Here is a 27,293-nt window from a genome sequence, read left to right as displayed (position 1 = left end):
TAATAAAGGGTGCCTAGCTTCTATTTCCAGCTCTTCCTCATGTGCATTGTACGTTTTCTATGACCCAATGTGTTTTGTGCTCTGGGTTTCTATTTTCCCTTCCTACACCCTTCCCTAGCTTCTGACCTTTCAACTCTTTTTTTTTTTTAATAAGACCCTTACCTTCCATCTTGGAGTCAATACTGTGTATTGGCTCCAAGGCAGAAGAGCATTAAGGGCTAGGCAATGGGGGTGAAGTGACTTGCCCAGGGTCACACAGCTGGGAAGTGTCTGAGGCCAGATTTGATCCTAGGACCTCCTGTCTCTAGGCCTAACTCTCAATCCACTGAGCCACCCAGCTGCCCCCCTTTCAACTCTTGATATATAATCCTGTAGCACACTGGGAAAATAGGGAACTGCATGGAGGGAGCAAGATACATGAGAAGGTATATGTAGAGAGAATTTATTTATGGTCTTTTTATTCTGTCAGCTAATAACTTGTCACACACACATCTCCAATCCTTTTTTGTTCAGAAACTTCTGGGACATTTGAATTCAACAAAGTACAGGTTAATTTGGTGCCAACCATCAAAATAAGGATCCAAGGAAATGAATCTCAGGATCCTCAAGGTTCCTCCACTTTAATTATTTCTTCTTTCTCTAATCCTTAGCACTACAGCACACCTGCATTTGGAAGGATCTGCAGAACTTCATACTGACCCAAGATGCCCTTTGGATATCCACAAGCATGTGCCAGTGTCCCTGGTTTCAAGTGCCCTGAGGTTGCCTCAGCCCTGTTTAACTGACACTGATGATGCTGGTAGGAGTTCATACCCACAGCTTTATAATCCTAAAGAAGAGCCACAAGCACCGGGTGCATCAAATGGCCAGGAGATGAGCCAGGAGCATGACTCAGAGATGGATTATTACCTTGCTTCATCAGCTCCCTCTCCAGTAGGTGTTGCAGGTTATTTTCTCTGGGCAATAGCTACTGACCCTGATGGAGGGCTGCTTGGAAGGCAGCCTGCTATGGTGAAAAGACCATGTCCTTTCAAGTCATTTCACTTTTCTAAACCTCCACTTCCTCATCTGTAAAATGAAAGATTGTACTAAAGATCTCCAAAGGCCTTTCCAACTCTACATATCATTTCAGCAAACATTTATTAGGCCCCTACCTTGTGTAAAGCCCCAAGTGATACAAGGTTGAGATACATAACTCTCATCTATAAAAGCATGCAGTATAATAGGAGAGAGAGGCTGCACACACATGAATAAATAAGCTTGTTCACCTCTCTAATCTCCACAGCTGAACTGAGATTGGAAGATGACAGGCACTAAACTATTTGAAGGTAGAGTGATTTTCTGAGATAAACTTAAACTAAAGCAGGAGCTCTTCCCAGCAGCCAGGGGAGCTCTTGTTGGGAGCTGCCTGTTTTCAGTATTGCTTCTCCTTTCACTCAGAGGGGCAGCAGTTTCTTTCTCTGTTCCTGCTATTTGTGTTTGATACTATAGCCCCACCCTGAGATGTCAGGGCTGAGCAATAAGATTAGCCAAGAGTCAGCCAGAGGGGCTGAAAGAACACTTTGCTGGCTCTTCAGTTCCCAGTGCACCTTTGGATGTGCTGGTCCCAAAAGCATTAGGGTGAGACAGCTATATATACCATTCAGATAGGGAGAACAAGTAGAGACTGGATCAGAAAGAAAATTTTTTTAATTAAGTAATTTTTCTCAATTCAGTCAGCAGTTGAATAGCAGCAGAGCTTAGAAACTAGAGGACCTTGGTTGAAATCATCCCTTAAACATACACTGGTTGTATAACCTTGGGCAAGTCACTTCATCTCTAAGCATTCTAGGCAATTTTCTAGGACTAATAAGTCACAGGGAAGTGCCAGCCTGTACTGGTAGAGTCTGCTTCCTGAAGTTCCCTTCTCTTCACTCACAGCAGCCACCCTAGCTCCAACCTTCATTGCATCTTCCCTAGACTATTGCAGTAGCCTTCTAATTGGTCTCCCTGCTTCAATTCTTTCCCCAATCCAGTCTGTCCTCCACTTAGCTGCCAGAGGGACTTTTCTGTTACCTCCTCAGTAAACCCTAGTGGCTCCCTGTAACCTCCAGGGTAAAATATAAAGTCCTCTGTTTGACTTTTAAAGCTCTTTAACCTGTAAACCCATAGCTTTAAGATTCAGCTTACACTGGTCTACTTTCTGTTCCTTATACACAACTCTTAGTCTCCCATCACCATGCCTTTGCACTAACTGCCCCCCAACACACACACACACACACACACACACACACACACACACACACACACACACACACACACACACACACACACACACATTCCCTGTGCCTAGCAGTGCTTTTTCCCCTCACCTCTACCTCTTAGTTTCCTTGACTTCCTTCAAGACTCAGTTTAGCTCTCCCCTTCCACAGGCTGGGACCTTTCCCTATACCTCCATTCCTGAGATTGCCTTCTCTTCCAGCTACTCTGTGTGCTTCTTGTATGTACTCAATTATTTATATGTTGTTTCCTTATTAAAATGTGAACTCTTTGAGGGCAAGGACTGGTACTGCCTTTCTTAATATAGTTACGGGCACGTTGTAAGCCTATAAGTATTTCTTAACTGTTTGCCTGACTATCCCTATCCCTAATGATTATTTTATATAATATATTAAACACAAATGTGTTACTTACATATACAAGGACCATAGAATAAAACAAGGCAGAAATAATACATTTGTAGTCATAGAACATGTAATTTTGAATCCATAAGGGACCTAAGAGATCATATTTATGATGATCCTCTTGGGCTTGCTGCCCATATAGACTATGGGAGCTATATGTGTGTACACTGTCCAGTGTGCTGGTTTTTGGTTTCTGAAAGGCAGTAGAAATGATGAGGTTTATATTCTGAATGTTGATTTTTTTCACACTTATGAATCAGAAAAACAGAGAGAGATCTTTCTGAATGGGAATAGGCAGGGGCCAGGTATCTGCACAAGCAGAAGGTGAAGGAAATAAGAAAGTAGCTTTCTGATTTGATGAAAAACTCTGGAGTTAGGAACAGGGGATAAATGATGAGCAAGTTTTCTTTGTCTTGATGCAGAAAAGTTCCTTGTCACTTCTTTTTTTTTAAACCCATACTTTCTGTCTTAGAATCAATACTAAGTATCAGTTCCAAGGCAGAAGAGTGGTAAGGGCTAGGCAATGGGGGTTAAGTGACTTGCCCAGGGTCACACAGCTAGTAAGTATCTGAGGTCACATTTGAATCCAGACCTAGCTCTCTATCCACTGAGTCACCTAGCTAGCCCCTCCCTCCCCTTTTGCACTTTCAGTGCTGCCCAAGCATCAGTGCCAGTTCTACTGATCTTTCTAACCTTTAGATAGCAACTGGTTTTCTCTCAAAGGAACCCTCACTTAGCACCTGTTACCATAGCAACCACTGTTTTTAGCCTGTTGGACCTGTATTAAACATATTAACCCAATTATGTTATAATAGTCATTTCCATCAAGGAATTCAGTATAGGCCAGGTTCATATTCTATTTCTCATGAATCTATGATCAGATATCCTGAGTGTGGAAGAACTGCTAATGTAATAGATGCTGAGATCATCTTACCACATTTTTCAGAAATTGATCTTTATATCTCTTTGACCCAGGAATGCTATTGTTCACAAGCTAGTGTTCTGTTACCTACATAGCAAACATAGGAAAGCTGTTCTGGAAAACTCAGACCTTCTATGTTGGAAGGAAATACTATTTCCATATCCAGTTTGAGAAGGCCCTGCCTAGTGGAAAAGATTTTAAGGAGTTCCAGGTTTATAAGATTCTTCCTGGCCCTGGTGGTTGAAAGCCTAAACCAAGGTCTTTAGTCAGGTCTAAAAAGAATTACTAATTTTCTACACCTGAGTTGGAGGGAATAGGTGGTCACTTAACACCTAACAGGATTAAGCCAATCACAAGAAAATCTTCAAATTCATTCCCTTAGCCTGTCCTTCCATTTGTATTTATAGATATGTGTATATATGGGGTTTTTGTTTGTTTGTTTGTTTATTTATGGAGGGACCTCAGAGAGTGATGGGATGGATTACAACTTGCAATGTTAATATATATGTTAAAAACAACATTATTAATTGAATTGTTCCTGTGACTTGTGCATACACGATTTCCTTTGAATAGAGAGATAGACACATTCAATTTGCTTTGTTGCCTTTTCTCTTCCTCTTGGTTTTTACATCTAGAACTGATCATTTATAGGCTGGAGTTGAGATAGGAAGGGAAAGGAAAGGGAATCATTGTCCATCAGGAATTTCTTCCTGCCTCCAAGCCATCAAACCTGGAGAAGCTGAATTAAAGGGGATAGGAATTCTAAGGGAGTGGTCTAAAGAAGACCTGAAGATGTTGGCATATATGCAGAAAGGTGAAAACATTTTAAATGACCAAATAGAGAATCTTCTTCTCTCCAACCACAAGCATGCCTTAAAGCAAAAACATTTTCTTTAGAGACTTTCCTGTAATAAAGAAGCATGATGGACTTGGAGTCAGCCATGCTCTTGTTCAAATCCTGCCTCTCCTACTCACTGGCCACTGTTAAGCTGAGATTCCTCAATTCTTGGCAATTGTGGTATTATCACACTTAGGGGAGATTGTTATGAAGGCCTTCAGTTGTACTCCCATAGACTGAAACTTCATTGACTTCACACTGACATTCAGTCAAACGCATATACCAAATGGCCAAACTGAGCAGAGTCATAATGGTGGCAACCTAACCTGGTGCCTCAGTGTATGTTTTAGTAAAATGGGGTTAACAGCTGTGATACTTCATTCATAGGCATGTTCTGAATCTCAAATAAGGGAATGCACCTAAAGCACTTTACAAACTCAAACATTATATAAATGTGGCCAAGTTTGGGGATGTACCTTGTGATTTCATTAGTGTAGAGAATGTTCCCTAATGCAGTTTTTAGCACTTGCTCAACAACTTAGAAATATCAGGGAGTTGACAGAGGCAGTGAGAGGTTAAGTGACTTCCCTAGGGTCATACAACCAATATATATGGGAGGTAGGACTAGAACTCGGAGCCTCCTTTCTTAAAACTGTTTATCCATGGACACTGCTTCTCATTAGGTCAATATTTATTACTTCTCTCTTACAAAATAGGAAAGTAAGAGCTGGATCTCAGAGGATGATTTCTATCGGCCTTCCCCTGAGAGGGTTCCAGATAGTGCTTCAGATATCTCTGGGGAAGGGACCCCAGAGACAAAACCTGATGTCCATAATCCTGCTTCTGAAGGGCCAGGGAAGAACCACTTCATGGGGCCCTCGGATCAAGCTTGTGTGCCTTTGGAAACCAGACCATCCAAGCCAATCCCTGATCCGGAGTATAAACACTTCTGGGTGGTCCATCGGAGACAAATTGGTATGCACAGACTGCCCCATTTCTTTTTTAAGTTAGAGCCCACTGCTGTGTGTAACAACAGGTATTTCTAACATTTTAACCCTGGTTCCTGTTAATTTCTGTTAGTAAGTGTGTCTCTCTTGAAGGAGTGGGGGAGGAAACTGGTATCAGAACATAAAAACCTATAATTAGATCATATAGCAAACTAAAATCTCATTTTTAAATCAAAATCATTTCTCCTTGATAGCCTTAATAGTGCTCAGAATTATGAATGTTGTATTGATAGAGATTCTACAAGAGATTTTTCTCTCACAATAAGGAAATGGGTGCTGCCTGACTATAAAATAAGTCTGTGGCTCTCATCACTATCCCAAGGTTCCTTTCAAGACTCCAAACTTTCTAGCAATTCTTTCTAAAGATTTAATAGTCTTGATGAGAGCTGCTAAGCAGTTCTCATAATGTTTACCATCCTTTGTCACCTTTTTATAATGAAGATAATCCTTTCATATTTGGGACTTTCAGATTCCATTTTTAAATCATAATCTATTGTATTTATGAGTTTAGATATTCTCCTTTAAAAGCGAGTGAACATTTCTTCCTTTATTCAGTTTTCTGCAGCCCAATAGAAAATTTCTGGCTGGATTGATGATGTCCTGGTCTTGACCATGGTGTATAGAACTCTGAAATAGATATTTCTTTCTGAATGAGATAGAACATTCTTTCCTTTTTGTTGTTTTTAAAAAATATAGTAATTTTTTTAAAACCCTTGCCTTTTGTCTTAGAATCAATTCTGAGTACTGGATCCAAGACAAAAGAATAGTAAGGGTTAGACAATGGGAGTTGAGTGACTTGCCCAGGGTCACACAACTAGGAAGTATATGAGGTCAGATTGGAACCCAGGACCTTCTGTCTCTAGGCCTGACTCTCTTTTCATTGGGTTTCACATTAAATCTATTTTACCCTCTGGATTTCTCTCTAAGCTCTTGAGTGGAACTAGTTTGTGGCATTTCCCACTCTGGAGGACATCTCCAAAATTCAGTTAAAGAACCTTACAATGCATATGCATATGTTTGCACTTGGGTACACACATGCACAAACACACTCTCATCTCGCGCTCTCTCTCTCTTTCTCTTTCTCTCTCTCTGTCTCTGTTTCAGCTTTAGTGAATCATATCTCTCCAGCTATAAGGGTTAAAAATTAAAAGGTTGGACTAAATATATGAGAAATGTGATCGCCGAAATTATTACTCAAGTCAGAATGACTTTATGGCAATTTATTTATAAAATAGAGGGAAGGAGGGAAAGTAAAGAAATGAGAGAGAGTAGATAATTACTCTGGCCCAGTCTGAACCAGGCAGGACTTCAGAGGCCCCATCAAAGGGGGCCCAGAGATAAATTAAATAAGTTTTAGCCATGAGGCCTCCTCCAAAATGAGGGACCTCTCTGGAGGCTAGTACCTCCCAAAAAACCAGTAAGGGAGTCAGCCTTTTTCACTCACCCATGTGCTAGTTCTAAGGGAAAATCGAAGAGCAGTCTGAGGTCCCAAGCCAGAGCTCCTTCAAGGTCAAGTTCCAAGGCAAAAGAGCTGGTCACAGGAAGTACTTGCCACTTTTAAAGACCCTTCATTTCATCACTTCCTGTACCTTTCTTCCACTTTATGTGGACTAATTGCAGCTATAGCTTTGCTTAGGCCTGCCCAGGGGGCAGTCAGTTGATTATGATCTGTCACTCACTATAACACAAATGGGTCACAGACCTCCCCAAATTTAAGAATAAGTGGGGTATATACACGCTTCTGGTGATTAAATCTAAAAATGGGCAGGGGGAGTTAATCCCATCTTCACAATCTCCCTGTGATCATTTGGGAGACTAGTCTCCCCAATTGATCATTTAACATAATCTGCTTATACCTCAAAATCTTCTAACTAAAGGTGTATACAATATTGCACCTTCTAAAAGGAAACTACAATAGTGAGAGAGAAGAGAGAAATAAAAGAGAGAGAAAGCAAAACCAATGTTTGCTAGGCACATTGAAAAAAAGCCAATTGGGGGCAGTCCCCTTTGGCATAAGAATGTGCATTCAAAATAACTGTGTTCCACTCCCTTCAGTTCAATCAATTGCACCCAAAGTTCATTCTGGATCTTCTTCATGCAGGGTAGGTTTCTGAAGAAACCTTTCTCCAAACAGTTCATTTTCTGGATTCAAGGAGTTAGCAAGCTTCTTTCCCTGAAATTTTTCTCAAACAAAATTTTTAAATCATTGATTTTATAAAAATATATACACAGCCAAGCACTTGCCCTTTAGCTCTGATATTTTATTCCTCATTTGCCTTTCTGATCCTTTGGGAGTATCTGGATTTTTTGGCTCTAAAAATCTTATAATTTTCTGAAATATATTTGATTGTAGGGCTCTCCAACCCATTCAGGGGCCTCATAAAGCTGGGTACACTGGAACGTCGTGGGGCCATGGGTATGTGGAAAGAATATTTCTGTGAGCTCTCCCCACTTGAGTTTCGTCTCTATCTGAATGATGAGGACCGTGAGTGTGTAGAGAACTGCTCCCTTCTTCGGTGCGAGTCTGTGGGGCCAGCCCAAAGTGATGGGCGTTTTGATTTGATATTCTCCAATAAGAAACTGACCCTTCGAGCTCCCTGCCAGGATGAGGCTGAGGATTGGTTGGATCGACTGCATGAAGCACTGCAGAAATGCCGACCTCAGCAAGAACAAGAATGGGAAACACTTCAGGTCCCAGAACCTGTGGAAGATCTCGAGCACCCCCGGGGCAGCTCCTTCAGCTACCCCATCCCAGTCTCCCAGGTGGAAGCAGCTCTAGGTGGCCATTTTGATTGGCCATTTCCACTGATGCCTGAACTAGATGCTATTAAAGAATCTGTTCTCTACATGCATACAGAGAAGACTTGGACTCCCTTAATTTTTTCCTTGTCTTTAGAGTCTCTAAAATGCTTCAAAATGAGGAACAATGAAAAAATATTAAGTGATAGCCATGGAATTGAGACAATCCGAGATATTCTTCCTGACACAAGTCTGGGGAGCCCAGCTTTTTTCAAGATCATCACAGCCAAAGCCACCTTGAAATTGAAGGCCCAGAGTGCAGAGGAGGCAGCAACCTGGAGAGAGCTTGTACGAAAAGTCTTAACCTCCTATTTGGAAACAGCAGAAGAGGCATTGACTCTTGGGGGAAGCCTAGATGAGAGTTCCCAAGAAATCTTGAAGTATGCAACAGGGAAAAATGGCTTCCTATTGCAGTACCTGGTGGCCATCCCCACAGAGAAAGGACTGGATTCCCAGAGCTTCTTTTGTGCAGGTATGAGTGATTCTAGATTCAGAAAGCACTTTTAATACATTACTTTGTTGCTGATGAGTCAGGATACATCATGAAGATCTTTTTTTTTTTTTTAAGCAATGAGGGTTAAGTGACTTGCCCAGGGTTACACAGCTGGGAAGTGTCTGAGGCCAGATTTGAACCAGGACCTCCAGTCTCTAGGCTTGGCTCTCAATCCACTGAGTTACCCAGCTGCCCCCCCAAGATCTTTTTATTAAATTATAAGTTTGTGTGTTTTTTTCTCTTGTGGCTGCACAAAGACCCTGCATAAAACCTATGTACTTTATGTTTATTTCTCCTTTCTCCCTGTCAGTTTGTGGCCCTCCCATCTCAGTAGGCATCTTAGCTGTTGTCAGGGATGATTATCAGGGATGGAGTCTCTGTTTTGACCTATCCTTGTATCATTATCCTAGAGAACTGAGCTGTATTCCCTCTCCTCCTCCATTATTCTCTTCTGTTTAAAAGTATTTAATCTAGGGGCAACTAGGTGGCTCCATGAGAAGAAAGTCCTGGGTTCAAAGCTGGATTCAGACACTTTCTAGGCGTGTGATTCTAGGCAAACTCTATTTGCCTAGACCTTACCACTTTTCTACCTTTGACGCAATACACAGTGTTTTTTAAAAAAAGAAAAGTAAGAAAGTAAGAAAATAGTATTCTTTCATCTCATACTGACCCTTGTTCCTTAACCCACCCACTCCAAAACCCATTTCCAACAATTTATATTCCTAAGTGAATAGTCTATATTCTAAACATACCAAAGAATGGAAAGTATTTGGAGGCACTTTTAAAAAACAATATTAAAAGTAAAGAAAAGAGGAAGCTAGATATCTCAGTGGATAGAGGACCACACCTGGAGTCAGGAGGACCTGGGTTCAAATGTGGCCTCAGACACTAGTTTTGTGACTCTGGACAAGTCACTTAATGCCAAGTACTTTCTTCTGCCTTGGAACCAATACTTTTATCCATTCTAAGACAGAAGGTAAGAATTGTTTTGTTTTTTATTTATTTTTTTAATTGAAATGTTTTATTTAATTAATTTAAAATATTTTTCCCTGGCTACATGATTCATGTTCCTCTCCCCCCCAACTCCCCCCAAAGCTGACACATAATTCCCCTGGGTTTTACTTGTGTCGTTGATCAAGACCCATTTCCATATTATTGATAATTGCACTAGGGTGATCATTTAGAGTCTATATCCCCAATCATATCCCCATCAACTTATGTGATCAAGCAGTTGTTTTTCTTCTGTGTTTCTACTCCCACAGTTCTTTCTCTAGACGTGGATAGCTTCTTTCTCATAAGTCCCTCAAAATTGTCCTCAATCATTGCATTGCTGCTAGTAGAGAAGTCCATTATATTCTATTGTGCCACAGTGTATCAGTCTCTGTATATAATGTTCTCCTGGTTCTGCTCCTTTCACTCTGCATCAGTTCCTGGAGTTTGTTCCATTTCATACGGAATTCCTCCTGTTTTTTTTTTTTTTAATAAACCCTTACCTTCTGTCTTGGAGCCAATATTGTGTATTGGCTCCAAGGCAGAAGAGTGGCAAGGGCTAGGCAATGGGGGTCAAGTGACTTGCCCAGGGTCACACAGCTGGGAAGTGGCTGAGGCCAGATTTGAACCTAGGACCTCCCGTCTCTAGGGCTGGTTCTCAATCCACTGAGCTACCCAGCTGCCCCCCTGTTTTGCTTTTTAAAGAAAGAAAAAAGAAGAAAAAATAAAGTGAAGGAGAGAATCTGGTGTAGTTGTATGGTAACTAAACTATAGAATATTAGTACAAGAGGGAAGTAGTCCTTATGATTGGTACTTGGTTGAGGGCCAAGGGGCCAGGGATGATAATAAGAGAGGGAACAGTGGTCAGAAACAAAACTAGCAAGAAACTTCTTGAAAAGTTTTGCTATCCACCCAAATTCTGTTTCAGATACCAGCTGAGGGAAGAGATAGAGGAAATGGTATGGGAGAAGGCATCATCAAGACCTTTAATCATTAGACATTTATTATTGCCTACTATGTGCCAAGTACTGTGTTCAGCTCTGGGAATACAAAAAGAGTCAAAGGGCAGTCCCTGCCCTCAAGGAGCTCACAGTATACTAGGGGAGACAAGCAGACAAATATGTATAACTAAACTATATACAGGATAAATAGGAAATAACTAGAGGAAGAAAGGCACTGAAATTAATTGGGGTCGGGAAAGGCTTCCTGTAGAAGATGGGATTTTTGTTGGGACTTGAAAGAAACCAAGGAATCTAGGAGCTGGAGAAGAAGGGATAATATTGCAAGTGTGGAAGATAGCTGGAGAAAATACTTAATCAAAAGATGGAGTGCCTTGTCCATGGAAGAGGCCAGTGTGTGACCAGAAAAGAGAATTTTGGAATTTTCAAAAATGGAAGAGTTGTGGTACATTCATGGGTAGTGACAAGATCAAGGGTATGACTATCTTTGTGTGTGTCTAAAGTGAAGTGGGAAAAAGTAGAAACTGATTAGATAACATAGATATTCAGATGTGAAACAGATACATGTCTTCCAGAAGTTGCCATTCAATCCCTTTGGAACCCAACTAGTTTGGTGCAACAATATTATTTTTATATCTGAATTCCAGAAATCTGATTGTATTCTTAATTTATTAAGTGCATAGTAGCAGCAATTGGGCATTGTGGATACAATGTTGAGCTTTCAGTTAGGGAGATGTGTTCAAATACTACCTTTGACACTTAACAGCTAGAAGACCTTGGATAAGTCATCTAATTTCTATATGCCTAGACAAGTGCCTAGAACTTAGGGAGCCTACTAAGTCATTCTGATTGATCTGCACGAGTGAAAGGGATTTCCCAACAATGATGAAATCAGAGTTCTTTCCTTTACTCTCCCAGGGATTGCATAGCCTCTAAAGAAGAAATGGACTTCACATGGCAGGAAAGGTAGCTGGACCATTCCAAGATTTCCTCACCATTGGAAGCAAAAAGTTGACTTGCTTAGCTTCTTTTCAGTAAAAGTTGTGCTGAGAGGCATGAGGGTGTTGGTACATTTAGGTTCTCAGAATGGAGATACTACTTCACAGAGTACTATTTTTTTTAAACCCTTCTGACTTAGAATTAATAATAAAAGTATCAGTTCCTAGACAGAAGAGCTGTAAGGTCTAGGCAATTGAGGCTAAACAACTTACCCAAGATCTCACAGCTAGGAGATGTCTATGGTCAAATTTGAACCCAGATCCTCCTGACTCCAGGCCTGGCTCTCTATCCACTGAGCCACCTAGCAGCTCCTATTTGTAAGATTCTTAAAGTTCTAGAATGTTAGAGCTGAAAGAATCATCCAGCCATAGCCTTTCATTTTACAAAGGAGACCAATGCCATTCACCTTCCAAGTTAATCTTGAAATTAGGACTGAAAGTGAGATCCAGGGATAATATTAGTATACCAGTCTCAGATCAAGAAAAAGGAGGAGATTGCTCTTTTGAAACTGAGTTTTAGGGTTTTCACTACAAGTTCTCCAGTGGTTATTGTTCTGACTAAGGGAAGGTCTGTGGTTTAAGAGAGAAGATGGAACCAGGTATTGAATGAGTCAGGCGCAACTTCTAAGTTTTCCTCTTGCCAACTCATCCTTCCCTGTCTTGTTCTTGTATCTCTTTTGTTCTTCACATTGTTTAGTCCTACCCATTCTCTTTTGTCTCTCCCTCTTCAAGCTTTGTCTAAGTTATCCTGCTTCTAGTTACCGCAGACACACAACTCTTTTGAGGCCTTTCTACTTGTCTCTATCTAGCCTTTCCTGCTCTAAGTCATTATGCACCTAAAAAAAAGTTTCCTTTCCTCATGTTTTGCATATTTGACCTTGTCTCCCAGGGCTACTTGTCATCCTTTAGATCAAACAGCTCCTCAGTCTTCAGAGATTTCTACTTTTTAGTCCTACCCAGCCTATCTACTCTTACCTTTTATTTACCCATCAACCTGCACCATTTTTGTCAAATTTTCCTCCTGTTATTCTTCCCATTGCCCATTCCCTTATATTTAGATTGTGATATTTAGAGTAAAAAGAAATCTTGGAAATCATCTTATCCAACCTTGTTATCTTAGTCCAATAAATTCGTCTTTTCCCAAATTGTTCCAGATGCCTAGAATAGCCTCTGCTTGACTGTCACCACATCCTTCTATTATTCACACATTTGTCTCCTCCAGGAAGTTTTCTTCATGATCAGTCTCCATTTTTCTCTTAACTTAGCTAGCACAGCTCTCAGAGGAGCCCTTTTATTGTACTTGGTAAGTCTTGCCTCTCCTATTAGATTATAAAGTCTTTATGGGCAAAGACTAGTCTGGTTTCCTCCCATCCCTCTCTAGTACAAAAGTCTATTCCCCTTGAGTGCTTCATAAATCTTCATTGACTAACTGGCATGTTAACAAGCTATTTATATCTCCCCTATAACATTTACTTGGTCTCCCTTGCTCTTAAAGAGGAATGTGGAGAAGCCTGCACTGGGGAGGACTGCAATGTTATGTGAATATAACCTATTGAAAATGGGAGAGTTCAGCTATATAATTATAACAATCAATTTTTGTCCTTGAAAAGTTGAGAAAATGTACTTTCTTTTATTTTACAAATAATATCAGATGCAGTTGATATGTTTGGATGGTTTTGCTGAACTGCTTTTTCTTTTTTCTTTTAAAATCTTTGTTAGAAGATAGGCAAGAGGGTAGTGTTATAGGATTATCAATATAGAGCTAGAAGAGACCTTAAAGGCTGTCTAACATAGTCCCTCATTTTATGTATGCAGGCATTGAAGCTTGGGGAGGAGAGAGGACTTGTCCACAGTCATGCAGGTTGTGTGGTTGGTAGAGGGATCTAATTCTCACTGGACCAAGATTGTAAAGTAAAAATAAAAGCCGTTAATAAAAATCAATCAAAAAAGAAAAGGGAAGGGTCAGGGCCCCTTCTTGTTGGAGTAAGGGAAGATTTAATCAGTCTGTTAAACTTGACAGTCAACCAGGGACTTAAAATGTCCCCATTGTCTTTTGCTTCAGAAGAGTCACTGTCAGATATAGAAAGTCCCAGAGAGAGTGCTGCCTCTTTGAGGAGCCAGCCCTTTGAGGCTGTGACCCCTTGGGAAGCTAACAGGTTAATTTTTCAAAATGTAAATTGCATTCTGGTCTTTTCTTGTACAGTCAGTACTAGAAAATTTCTGCAATGAGTTTTGTATCTTTGTAGCATTTTAGATAATGTTGTGTTTGTACTTTCGTTGTATAGAATGGAAGAAAATCGTATTAAATAAACTTCAAAGGTAGGGAGAGAAAAAAAAAGAAAGCCCCAGGGAGTAAGTGAGACTGGCATCAGCCTTGGAGACTAGGGAAGAAGGAAAAGAATGGAATAGAAAAGACTGGTTATGAGCCCTCTGATTGATGCTCACACTCTCATGGTCTTCCTTCTAACCCTCTAGGCTGCTCCAGACAGATTGGATTCTCATTTGTGAGACCCAAGCTCTGTGCCTTCTCCGGCCTCTATTACTGTGACATCTGCCACCAGGATGACAGTTCGGTGATTCCAGCCAGGCTCATCCATAACTGGGATCTCACTAAACGCACCGTAAGTCCTCTGATAGGGTCTGGCTACATGGTTTCTGTGGTTTGGAAAACTCAAACTTCATCTGCTGACTTACTGGGTTATCTGTATTCTCTTCACCTAGTGCAAGCTCAGGTGGTAGGAGTTCAGAGCTAAGGTTGAGTTCAGGCCTTCCCATTGCAGGTACTGTGATTGTATCCCATGGCCACAAATGATATTTCTATTCCTAAGGAGCCATCTTGGAGATCTAGTCAAATGAACATTTATTAAACACTCCTGTGTACACTAGCCTGCATTTAGGGAAGGTACAGAGTTTAAAGAAGCCATAATTTCAATTCAATTTAATAAATATCTGCTATGTGCACTGTGGTGCTGAATACAAAAATGAAAAACAACATAGTTCTTGCCCTCAATGAGTCTGATGAGAGTATATAACATTTTACATGGCTTACAAGTATGATACCAGGTAATCAAGCCAGCAATGCACCATACTAATGCACCAAACAGTTCTTGCCCACTGGGAGTTTATGGTTTAGTCAAGAGAAACAACACTTATCTAAAACAGATACTTGTGGAAGTGGGCAGGGGTTTACTAGTTCCTGGGGTGTTGAGGGGAAATCAGGAAAGTTCTCATAGAAGGTGGCATTTGAGCTGAGAAAATCCAGGCTCCTGAGAGGTAGAAGGTAGGAGAGAATATATTCCAGGTATGAGATCCAGCCAGTGGAAAGGCTGAGATGGAGTGTTGACTATGAGGAACAGTAAGGCCAATGTGTCTGGACCATAGTGTGTAAAGGGGAAAGTCAGATATATTTTCTGAAGCTACTGATGTAAGTTGGAGGTCAGATTGTGGAGACCTTTAAATACCAAACAGAGGAGTTCATATTTTGCCTTCAAGGCAGTAGGGCACCATGGGAGTCTGAGAAAAGGAGTGACATAGTCTAGCCTGTACTTTAGAAAAATCATTTTTGCATCTGGAGGAGGATGGATTAGAGAAGTTTAAAGGGGGGAGAGAAAAACAGAGAAATAAACAATCCAAGCGGGAGGTGATGAGGACCTGTACAAGGATGATGATGATGATGGTATAGATAGGTCAGGTGTAAGCGATGTAGTGGAGGTGGCAATGACAAGATTTGTCAACTGAATATGTATAGTGAGAGAAAGCAAGGAGTTGAAGGCAATATCAAGTTTGCAAACCTGGGTAATTTTAGGATGTAGTACCCAACAGAAACGGAAGTTTGGAATAGGAGGATGGATTTGAGGAATAAAATAAGGATTCCATTTTGGGCATGCTGAGTTTGAGATACCTACAATACATCCAGTGGAAAATGGCCAAGGAGCAGGGAGCTCAGGAGAGAGACAGAGACAGAGAGACTAAATAAATGGATCTGTGAGATATCAGTTTAGAGGTGATAATTGACACACACCCCCTTCAACAATCCCCTCTCCCAATGAGAGTTGAGGTCACCAAAGCAAGAAAATGTAGGAGAAGATAAGAGGGCTAAGAATCCTTGGGCTACAATTAGGCACTGTCTTCTATCTAAAATTGAGCTTGTCTTTCAATTACTAATGTAGGCAACAAACATTCTTTTGACAAGGGAGTCCCAAGGGTTCACTAGCCTGCCAAAGGGATCCAAGATTCTTCTAAACCCACTACCCCTTCTTCCTCCAGACTGCTGAATTTAGGGGGAGGGGGTGTGGCAGCGTGGCTTATATCATGTGTGGTATTGGTTTAAGTTTTTCAATGTCACTTCAGTTGCATATGACTGGAATTTTGGCATGGAGTATTCACGGAGTTTAGCTAAGCTAGTAGCTTCCTGGGGAACACCAGAAATGTAGGCCTCTTATGGTTTTTGTTCTTCACCAGGTCCCTTTTGCAGTAGGAAAATTCATGTTTTTTTTCTAGATAGATCTGAGGTCAGAAAGTGTCTGAACATTGATCAAGATGAAAATTACAAAATAGAAAGTTGTTTTTAGGGGGTTTCTTTTCTTTGTGATTTTGTTTCTTTGCTCCTGATGACTGACACACAGAAGAATGGCAGGATATCACCACAAACCAAAAAATGGTTTTATTAATTTGCCTATCTCATCTGATGAATTTAAAGCACTATCTACATAGAGTAATCATGTGGAATAGCACTGCTGTGGAGGTTTTTAAAAGTAAGTTGAAGAGGAATAGGAGAAGCTAAGTAGCTTAGTGGATTGAAAGCCAGGCTTAGAGATGGGCAGTCTCCAGTTCAAATTTGATCTCAGACACTTCATAGCTGTGTGACCCTGGGTAAGTCAGCCCCCATTGCTTAGCTAGCCCTTACTGTTCTTCTGCCTTAGAATCAATTACATAATATTGATTTTAAAATGGAAGGTAAGTTTTTAAAAACAAACAAGCAAAGTACATGTGGGTTTAATTTTAAAAACAAGTGTTTGTCCTTTAAAGAGGCTGTCTGGATTAGGATAGACTTTTCCAAAAGATAGCTCCAGATATTAAGGTTCTAGGAAGTTGGGTCCAGTGAGAGGAGGAGTTAGTTATTGGTGGATGAGAATTTGGAAACTATTTGGAGAGCTTGCAGATGGGAAACTGGTGCCTAAAAGCTCTCCTTTATTCAAGGTCAAGGGATAGATTATCATGGGCCTGCCATGTTGGTTTAGCCATACATTGGAGGGGACAGCTGAAGTTGCAATGGGGTTAAAGTTAACACTGGAACAGAATTTTTTGGGCCAAAAGGGTTAGAGGTCATTTTATAAATGTGATTTAAGTTATTTGCCCAATGTTCTATAAGTTATTATTAGATCAAAAATTGTTTGAAAAAAACTTGAAATGTTTTGTCTGGAGAAGTGAAGACAAAAGATTTCCAGGATAGGACAAGTATTAGAAAGGCTATTATGTGGAAGAAAGTGAAACTGGGTCAATGAATAGAAGTTGCAAGGACAGATTCTGATTTGATATAAGGAATGTCCAGAAATGGACTGTTTTTCTTGAAATAGAGAGCTCACTGTCATTGAAGGTCTTCATTCAGTGGCTAATTGGTCACTTATTGGGAAGACACAAAGGGGAGACTTGCTCAGGTACAGACTGAACTCTCTAAGGTTCCCGCCAGTTGAGATAAGAAGACTACAATTCAGGTCTTCTGTTAACAGATTATGCCATTCAAAATATGTGGCACTTGGCGGTGGTAAAGGTACTTAGAGCCAAGATAGCGTATCACATGACTCCTCATCTTATTTTATGTGGTGTTGGTCATGAGGAAGCCCTTATCAGAGTCAAGGGCGATTATTCATTGGCACCACCAAGCTGTCTTTTGGCAACGACTGATCTAATGCTTCCTGTGGCCAGAACTATCTCTGGCCACTTTGTCTTCTAGTCAGGACAGAAGAGTGCTTGCTAAAAGAGTGATTTCTTTTAGTCAGGAAGAATGAGGTCTAGAAGAAACCTGGAAGAGTAGGAAGCAGCTGGAAAGAGCCCATGGGGCTAATATGGATACCCCTATCTCTCATCATCAATGCAGTGCTGTGTCTGTATTTGGTAGGTTTGCCGCCAGGCCCTAACGTTCCTAACCCAAATCCGGAACCAGCCCCTCATCAACCTGCAGCTAGTGAATAAGTCTCTATATGATCACGTGGAGCGGATGAACCATATCTGGAGAAGCCGGGAGCAACTTAAACTTCTAGGTGATTACCTGATCTTGTGCAGAAGTGGGGCCCTGAAAGAACTAAGTAAACGGTGAGTGCGAGCCCCCAAGCCACTGTATACACTATGCATCTTTCATCCCAGAATAACATTCTAGAGTCATGACTTCATGTACCTAAACAGTCCCACTCTAAACATGTTGTGGTGGAGCCCTCAAATGAGGTTCTAGAAAATTTGTTTTGGAATCAGGCCCAGAAAGCCAAGACTTGGGACCCATCCCAGGTACCATGAAGTCACTTGTGCCTCAAACTTCCTGCCTCAATCCAACTCTTTCCATATAGGGAAATTGGGGTTATACGTATAGGATCTTCTGAGTGAAAAAGGCACTTAAGAGAAATACTCAGGACTAATTTACCTGTCTAAAGGGCTTTCCAACCTGTGATTTCATTTCCCAGGAAAGTCACTCTGATACCAGGGAGAATGACTACAGTCAGTTTACTAAACAAAGCTGTGAAACTACTTCCTTAAGGATAGTGGCAGTCCAGAGTACAGCATAAGAGACTTCTTATCTTCTCTGGCTTCTCCTGATTGCTTTTCTAGCTTTTGGAACCCCATTCTCCTCTTTGTAGGCCCCATAAACTATTCCTGCAATAGGACCTCATTTCTCAAAAGAAAAGTTTGATTGTCTTTAGGAATCACTAGCTAGCCAAGGTGACCCAAAAGAAGGATGTTCTGATAGTGTGTTGTAAATTCTGAGCCTGTGTTCCCTCTTTCAATGGAACCTCAAGAAAAGCTCCATGGGCAGGTTTTACTCCTGCCCTCATGGCAAACCTTGAAGTTCAAGCTTTCCTGGCTTTTAAAGTGACTAAGAGGTCACATTGTTAGCACTCAGGAGGAACTGACTCATTCTTACTTTTACAAGACTCTCATGACCAGGAATTCATGAGGGTCCAACACTCCATACTCCCTATAACTAGAGATGGTGAAATCTTTGTCAGGTGAGAGCAAAACTGACTTCCCCATCCATGGATCCAGGTATGAGCATGGGTTCTAGCCTATCAAATATCTGGGTAAAAACCATGTACCTGTTCTCATAGTTTGGGTTTGTAGAACCAATAGGAAGTTATTAGCCCTGAACTAGATTGGGAATCAGAAAGCCACTCAGGGAATTAGAGAAGATGCCTGGCTCCATGCTTTCTACCTTCTTTACCCCGTGGCTTTCTGCAGAAAAGTGAATCTATGTGGAACACTTAAGTCTTGATTTTTAGAGTTAGAAGGTGTCCCAAGGATGATGAGTCCAGTAGCTTAGTACATAGCTGAGAGAGGCTGAAACATAGATGGTGCCCTTCATTGATTATTTTCATGTCAATAGGCTGGCTAACCAGAGAGGAATCAGGGAGCTATGAATTTCAGAGTCAGTAACAACCACAAGATTCTGTTGTACCTTTCTTAGTGAAGCTGGGACTTTTCGGGTATCTCTGGGCCTTATGTTCCCTGTTAATTATCCCTATAAGTTAATAAGGCGATTGAATTAGATTGACCTCTTAAGGCCTAGCAGTCTCAGACTGCTTTCATTTGCCTGTTGGAAGTAAATAAAATGGTCACCAACTTAACTTCCTAAATCTGTGGCAACTAACTGCCATAAAAAGCAAAAAAGGTATATATATTGTAAGTTTATAAAACTTTTGAACAATAAATTTTAAATAAATGTTTCATTGATATGGAACGTTCATGATTGTAACATGAAGATGAAAGCAGGTTTAGTTGCCCAGTTGCCTATCTTTTTCTCAAGTGATACTTGGGAGACCAGTACCATGTTTATACAATGCTAGGAACCTTTGAAATATAAAGTGGTCAAACCCAAAGAGTAATCATTAATAAAATAGAGCTAATCTGGAGCACAATCTGGCATCGAATGTCCCAGAGATCTGACCTTAGGCCTGTTTTGCCCAACATTTTTTTACTTATTTATTTGAAGGTATAGATGGCATGCTTATCAAAACCACAGATGATACAGAGTTTGACATGAATGCCAAGCACATTGGCAGAAGAATCAGGATCCAAAAAGATTTCAGCAGGCTAAAATGAATACGAGGAAATCCACTTGATTGACTTTCATAGACTGTAAGCTCAGTACAAGTCTGGAGTATGACTTGGTACACAGAATGCAATTACACTGTGGCATTGTGTCCAGGAGGCTTTGGTCAGACATCTGGAGGCTTGTGTTCAGTTATAGGTGTCACATTTTAGGACAGATATAGGAACTGGACCCGATCACATTGGTTAAAGGAAACTTCTCTAGCACTACAGTTCAGCACTTTCTCTTCAGATTAGTCTTAGAGTTTCCTGAGGTACTGTGAACTAATGTGGCTACATTTTAAAAATTCTCTACAACTGGAACCCGTCCCCAGAAGGGCAGCCTTCTGTAAGAGGACTGGACACCATGCCGTCTGAAAAGATGCTGAGTCTGGAGAAGACAACTGACAGAAGAGATGCCTTCAGGTATTTGAAGGATTGTCTTATGAAACAGAGATTCCAGTCTTGCCACCATATGGCAGAATCTGGAACAACAGACAACAATTAAAAGAAGGCATGTTTGGACTCAATGTAAAGGGAAACTTTAACAGTAAAACTGCCCTGTGATAGAAAAGGATTGCCATGGGAGGGAGGGTCTCCATGTAAAAGTTGGATATTATGGAATAAAAATATGCTCTACTCCTTGTTACTTATGTCACCTTTTCTCCTAAAGGCCTAGAAATGCTTGCATAAAGTTTTTTCTCTCGTATTGTGAATTTTTAAATAATCAACAAATATTTTAGTATCTAGAGAATAAGAAAGATTGCACAAGAAACTGTCAATGATATAAATTTTTTTAAACATTTATTTTACCAAGGAAGTAGCAAAATCGCCTTGTGTCCCCTTCTATATTTAATGTTTTCTTATGTACCTTTTAAAAACTCTCTTAGTGCTACTTTGTTTTCCTCTCACTACCCACTAACCCACACCAACCACCTACAGAAGCCCTCCTTTATAAGATGGATGGGTGCATAGATGCATGGATGGATATATAGATAAATAAATAGCTGATAGATAGAAAAAACTCAGCCAAACAAACTGTCCCATAGACTACATCTAGGAATGCTCATGCCACTGAGCTCCTTTAGTTCATTTACCATCTCTGTGTCAAAAAGTGGTAACACTAGTTTTATAAAATCAGTCAATTGCTGCTTAGATCAATTTTGAGGTCTTTCCAAATTATTTTCATAGGATTATTTTAGTTGTAGAAATTATTCTTCTGGTACCAATCATTGAACTCTACATGCAACTCTTTCCCTCTTTCTCTGAATCTGTCATATTCATCATTTCTTTTGATTCCATAACAGTACATCAAATTCAGATAACCCACAATTTTTAGCTATTTCCCAATTGATACAGCTATTTTGTTTCACTTCTTTGCTATAATAAAAAGGTCTGCTGTAAACATTTCTTTCCTACTATCCTTGACCTTGTTGAGCTATCTGCCTAAATAGTTATATCACTGGGTCAAAGGATGGTGACTCTTTAGTTATTGTTCTAAATTGTTTTCCAGAGTGGTTGAACCAAATCATAGTTCTGCAGTGTATTAGAGGGTCTTTTTCCACTTGATATTGTTGATTAGCAGTAATCTGGAGCCTTTTTTTTTTTAATTTGAGAATAGCCTATTCATATTCTTTGACTATTTGCTTATTGGAGAATAGATCTCATAATATATTTATATCAATTCTTATTTGCTACAAGAATTTTAAAAACTACTTCACTTGCAATTCTAACTGCATTTATTTTGCTTTGTGAAAAAGCATTTCAGTTATATTTCAAATCAAGTCAGCATGCATTCATTAAGGACCTACTAAGTGCCATGGATTGTACTAAGTGCTGGGACTACAAAAATACAAACAAAAAGACTCCCTGCCCTTGAGGCACTGCCATTCTGATTCTAGGAAAGTTCAACAGAGAAAGCTAAAAAGCAGGAGATGAGGAAGGAGAAGTAGTCAAAGATTGGGGGATGGAGGGGGTGGAGGAAAAGAAAGCATGGTTCCTGGACACTTTTTTAAAAATGGAAATTTCAGGAGGAATTTCATTCAGAAGAAGGGAGCTTCAAGGTGGAGTGATCTTACAGGGTGAGAAGGCTGCTGGGTCATGGTGGGAAAAGAAGTCATTAGTGGATCTCAAGAAGAATGAAGAAGTAAACATATCCATTCTGGGCATTTTCCTTAAAATGGTGGTTCTGGGAGGAACTGGCCAATCAGAGGAAGAGACTGAAGGAGTGGAGTAATCTTGTAGGCTGAGAAGACTACTGGGTCATGATGGAGAAAAAAGTTTGGGGAGTCAGGAACAGAGCCCTGAGAGGAATGAAAGAGGAAATATGGCTGGCCTATGACCAGAATTATCCATTTCAGTTATTATTTCTCTGTTATTATTCATCTGCTTGCTGATTTACAAGGTGTAAGTGTTCACACTGAAATTTTAAGTCAGCTTTTCAGAGCTAGTGTGAGCTGTCTCCAGCACTCCTCTGGCAACAAGGCCTATTTGAGGGAGAATATTATAGGTACACACTGGAAAAATAATGCTAATTACACATCTTCCTTGGGTTTTCAAAAAGCTAAAGTTAAGGGAGGAAATTCAGTCTATATTTGAACCACTATGGACTACTATCATGAGCCTAGCCAAGACTTTTTACTGCCTCCAGTGACCCACCTGATCAAGGAGTTACATGGCATTTAGTCTATCAGGAAGAGGAAGGGCATGATGCCCTGGGGAAGGACCTTCTGCTCTTGCTAGATCCCACAACAATGGGACAAGATGCACCGATGGGAGAGAGATAGCACTCTGTTCAAATACAACTCCCACCCCTTCCTTTGGGACACCGGGGCCAGGCTACAATTCACATTCACTGTCTTCCTGCTGATGATAAAGGGCAGCTTCCTGTTCCCTGTAAAGCTGGAAGTTTACTTGGAAGAAGTCATTGCATTGCATTCAAGTTAGTGACAGTATCTGTGTTCCCCTTAAAGTACAGGGTATGCTGACCTGTGGCTCTCAATGGAAATCTCCAGGCTTCCCAGTAATCCCATTGTGCACAGTTTTGAACAAGGGTGTGTGTCTGTCTTTCTGTCTATGTGTGAGTGTGTCTGAATCTGGAAGGAGATGAGGGGGAAGAAGGAAAGAGAAGCTGTCCCCTTATCCTTAGATTCAAAACATATAAACACAGATATAAAATGCCCAGTACAGTTCTGACAAAACATCCTTAGCTGCTTCGACCCATCCTTCTTCCAGATGGCAAAAGGAACCCTTGAAAAGTGAAATGCATGTTACCAAGCCTAAATTTCTCAAGGAACCATAAAGATTTGGTTTTCTGCACTTGGGCCTTGGCCCTCTCTCCCACAATGAAGCCAATCAAATTTTTGCACCAAGACAGCTTCCCCAGGTGTTTCCTCTGTTCCTCAGGATGTAGCCCGTAGGGGATATTTAGCCATCTGTGTTGTGTAAGCCAAAGTTTGGTTATCATCTGAGCTAGTTTCCTTCTCCACATCTGAAACATGAGTTTTTGTTCCAGGGAAATCCCGCTAACCACCCTCTCATGTTTTCTCTGAAGCCTCGACCACCGAAACTATCTCTTAGAGTCTCCTCACAAGTACAGTGTTGCTGACCTCCAGCAGGTGAGAATTCAGCCTGGGTTTCACCAAGACCTGCTGGGTCCTTTCCAGAAAAAGAATGACTAGGGAATGGGGAAAGTGGCCTCAGGGCTATTGATGTGTAGCACAGTAATAGCCCATTTTTATAGGCTTCACTGTGGTGTTTCCTGCCTGGGTTGAGAGTGGACAGTCTCTACAGTGCCCTGCAGTGGTAGACGAGAGCACAGTCCCAGGTAGAGGGAATAGTAATGGAGGCTGGGCCTAGTGGCCCCATTAGTCTATGCATATGGGCTGTTTCACTCTTCTTTCCTCTCTCCCCATCTTAAATGAATGTTGAGGCACGGGGTTTGGGAGGTGGGGGGAAGATGTTACAGATAAAAGGGTTAGGAAACTCGGTCCCTCCCCTTCCCTTTCCTGCTCTCTCTCCCCTGCCCCTCCCACCTTTCTCCTCCCTCCACATGTACACCCTCATGGCAGAACTTTCTTCCATGCTTCCTTTTGGCAGATCGCTGATGGGAGTTTTGAGGGATTCCTGCAGACTCTGATTCAATTTGCTTCTCAGCATGTCTATCACTGTGACCTGTGCACCCAGCGGGGCTTCATCTGCCAAATCTGCCACCACAGTGGCATCATCTTCCCTTTTGAGTTTGATACCACAACACGGTAAGTAGCAACTACCTTCTCCCCACCTGTCCACCTACCCAGACAGGCCTTCAGATGCTTTTAGTGATTCACTAATTAGCCCCTTTCTCCTGGAAAGGAAAAAACTAGTCAGTCTTGAATATTTTAGGGCCCCAGCTCGTTAGTCCTCTCTCCTAAGAGATGGAAGTCCACTGTACTGTCTTGGTGAAGGAAAACCACTGAGTAGGATGTTTCCAGCCTCAGATCAGCATTCCAGATCCAGAGCTCCAACCCAGGGTTCCCAGGGCATGAAGGGGGCATCCCACAGAGCTTATTTAGACCAGACATATTTTTCTTTTCCTCTCAGGTGCAGAGAGTGCAAAACCGTCTTCCATAGTAGCTGCCAAGCCCTGATGAAGAATGGATGTCCCCATTGTGCCCGCAGAAGGAAGTATCAAGAACAAAATCTCTATACCTAACCCTTTGGTGTCAGCCTTGTGTGCTTCTCTACCTCAGACCACCAGGGAAAAAAAGAGGGCATGGGTTCACATCCAAATGCATTTCTAGCAGGGACGGCATGTGCAGATTAAGGATGGGAAAAAATAATCATCCATTTCCCTCCCCACCCCTCCTTCAGCTTTGACTAGAGGACTCACCCAAGTGACTCTGTAGTAGTCACTGCACCTGTCCTGCCCCTGGGATGTGAGCACCCTGGAAAAGCAACAGAAGCAGCATTGATCAGTTCACATGCAGGATCCAAGAAGCTTGTGCTGCCATGGAATACTCCTAAAAGACTGTTTGCCTCTATTTGCACTAATCAGGTCCTGGCCTTTCTGGGTCTTCCTTTTTGGGGCCTGCACCTCACCTCTCTTCACCTCACCTGTCAGCCACTAGCACCTGCTGTGGAAACAAGACTTGGAAACATTCTAAATTCTGCATTACTGATTAAAAGTTCTAGTTTTCTAAGGAATTCTTTTTCTTTTCCTACATTTGAGTGGAAAAAATATTTTTTATATTTGAATTCTGCCTGGGCCACCCAAGATAATCCAGTCCCACTCAAGGTGGAGTGGGAAGACAGTGACTGCTTGAAACAACAAAGAAGATGGGGCATAGCCCCAAATATGCTGTGTGTCCTGAGGGGCCCTGCTGAGCTCCTTTTGAGCAACAATGTGCCAAATAGCCCCGAGTGCCTGGTGGTGGAATTGGGGCCTAGGGAGAAGCTCGTTCTTTTTCCTTTTTCATATCTCCTCACAACTGAGAATCGTGTCCCATTTCTCTTCGAGGGAGGAGCTTTTGACTGCCTCGTCTGCTTCTCAGCTTGGAATCTGGTCCCAACTGGAGACCACCACAAAAATTACTCAAAACCAGCACTAAAAGCACTTTCCACCTTCCTTATTCTTTAGGAACATCGACCAGTGTGTCCTGCTTTTCTCCCCCACTGACAGACAGCCTCAAGTTGGGAATGGCAGAGATGGAGAAGTCAGGAGTGGTCTGCAGGAGCTTCTGAAGCCTCCTCGACTTGCTCATATTTGTCAGTGCCTGTGGTGGGCAAAGTCGATTGGCCTCAGGGATCAGCCTGGCATTCCTCCCAGCGGCAGGTCCTCCGGGCCTGAGGTGCAACCATGGCTTCTCTATCTGGCCACAAATCAACAGCAGCAGCAACAGCAGCAGCAGCAGCAGCAGCAGCAGCAGCAGCAGTGGCCTCTGCTTGGCATGCAGCTGTCCTTAGTTGTCCTCGTTGAAGGCTGAGCTTAGGGGAAAGAATCTGTATTGCTGTCCTGACAGCTCAAACAGAGCTCCTGCACAAACTTGGTGTTTAAAGGGAAATTTAATCTTATCTTCATAGGAAGCCATTATTTTATGAGACATTTTTCAACTCATCCATTAGAGAGGCATTATAAGAGACTGTAAACTTGTTCATTAATAGAACTAGCATTAGAATTTGGGGGGCAAGGAGAAGTGTGGGTTGTTTTGTTTTTTTCAAACAAATGAGGTGCTCACCTTCCAGGGGGATTCAGGTGACTCATCTGCTTTTATCCACCAGCTGGCATGGCCCACTGCAGAATAATCCACTCCTAGGACTTCTTCCTCAGCCTAGATACTTGCAGATTAAGGGCACAACCTGGCATTTGAGGCACAAAGTGGCTATTATTGCTAGGACTGTCAGGGATGTTCCCCTTCCCTCCCCTGCCCCCACCCCAGGTGGTAGCTGCTTGGGCTGACTAAGCTACTGAGTCACCTGCCTAACCCAGCAGAACTGTGTATTGTGCAATGAATGGAGGCAGAGGGTGGGTGTGGGGAGGATTCCTCCATTCCTACTCCCCCATTGCTACCCAGAGACAACCAAGGACCCAGGCCTTCTTAGAGCCTTTTGAGTTGAGAAAGGAACTGTGCACTCCAAGTAAGAATCACCCAGCCAATGACCACAATTCATTTAAAGCCTTAATCACCCTAATTTTCCCAGTTGATTGACTCCTTGTGTCTATGAGTGTTTGTGAGTTGGGGCCGAGAAGAGTAGGGATGTGTGCTGGCCCTGTGTAGTAACTTTTCTCTAATATCCAAGTGAATGTATTAGATTAATCCTCCCTCATCCTATGGCCCTGCCCCTCATCACTGCCATCTCTGGGTTTCTTAGCATTAATTTTTAAGCCCCTCAAATCCATCTAAAACATAAATTTTAACAGTTTTTTACTTTATTCTCCATCTGCCTCAAACTGAGAGCTAAGTGGATTCCAAATGGTGTCCATGCTGTTTTTCAGTTTTGATTTTATTTTATATAATAAACCATTTCTTGTGAGTGAGACTCTCTCCCTGAGGAGTGATTTGCATCAAATGTGTTAACTGCTGCTACTCTGGATGATATTGCAGTAAAGACTTTATTATACTAACTGCCTGGCCTCTCCTCTGACTCCCAGAGCTGTCTTTCCAATTACAGAGCCCAAGCCTAGGGGACATGAGGAGCCAGCCTCTCACTTCTCTTGTCCTCTGATGAAAACTGCTCTGCCCCTCATGATTAGACAGAGGGCGATGAGGCCTATGCCCATGAAGGAAACGGCAATAACCCAAACTTCATTGCGATGTCCCAGTCTCTGGGTATTGAAAATATTTGAGGGGT

At 41.6% G+C, this 27,293-nt stretch overlaps 1 protein-coding gene across 4 annotated transcripts in view; it reads left to right on the top strand.

Annotated features, from left to right (window-relative positions):
* Positions 1-27,066, top strand: part of PLEKHM1 (pleckstrin homology and RUN domain containing M1) — a 44,774-nt gene extending 17,708 nt beyond the window's left edge. For 2 of the 4 annotated variants that reach the window (XM_007482494.3, XM_007482492.3), the window contains 8 exons: positions 651-933; positions 5,140-5,398; positions 7,784-8,701; positions 14,145-14,290; positions 17,788-17,981; positions 23,518-23,581; positions 24,063-24,220; positions 24,546-27,066. In XM_007482494.3, the coding sequence (XP_007482556.2) occupies positions 651-933; positions 5,140-5,398; positions 7,784-8,701; positions 14,145-14,290; positions 17,788-17,981; positions 23,518-23,581; positions 24,063-24,220; positions 24,546-24,657 (2,134 nt within the window). In that variant the 3' untranslated portion in view covers positions 24,658-27,066. Of the gene's footprint in view, positions 1-650; positions 934-5,139; positions 5,399-7,783; positions 8,702-14,144; positions 14,291-17,787; positions 17,982-19,866; positions 20,614-23,478; positions 23,582-24,062; positions 24,221-24,545 lie in introns of those variants that run through there. The other 2 variants (XM_056817008.1, XM_007482495.3) reach the window with 2 other exon arrangements.
* Positions 27,067-27,293: the final 227 nt, after the last annotated feature.

Source organism: Monodelphis domestica, chromosome 2, assembly GCF_027887165.1.
Source record: "Monodelphis domestica isolate mMonDom1 chromosome 2, mMonDom1.pri, whole genome shotgun sequence".
NCBI classification, from domain to species: Eukaryota; Metazoa; Chordata; class Mammalia; order Didelphimorphia; family Didelphidae; genus Monodelphis; species Monodelphis domestica.
The sequence above is the reverse complement of the archived record's forward strand: the minus strand, read 5'-3'. Positions and strand labels throughout refer to the sequence as shown.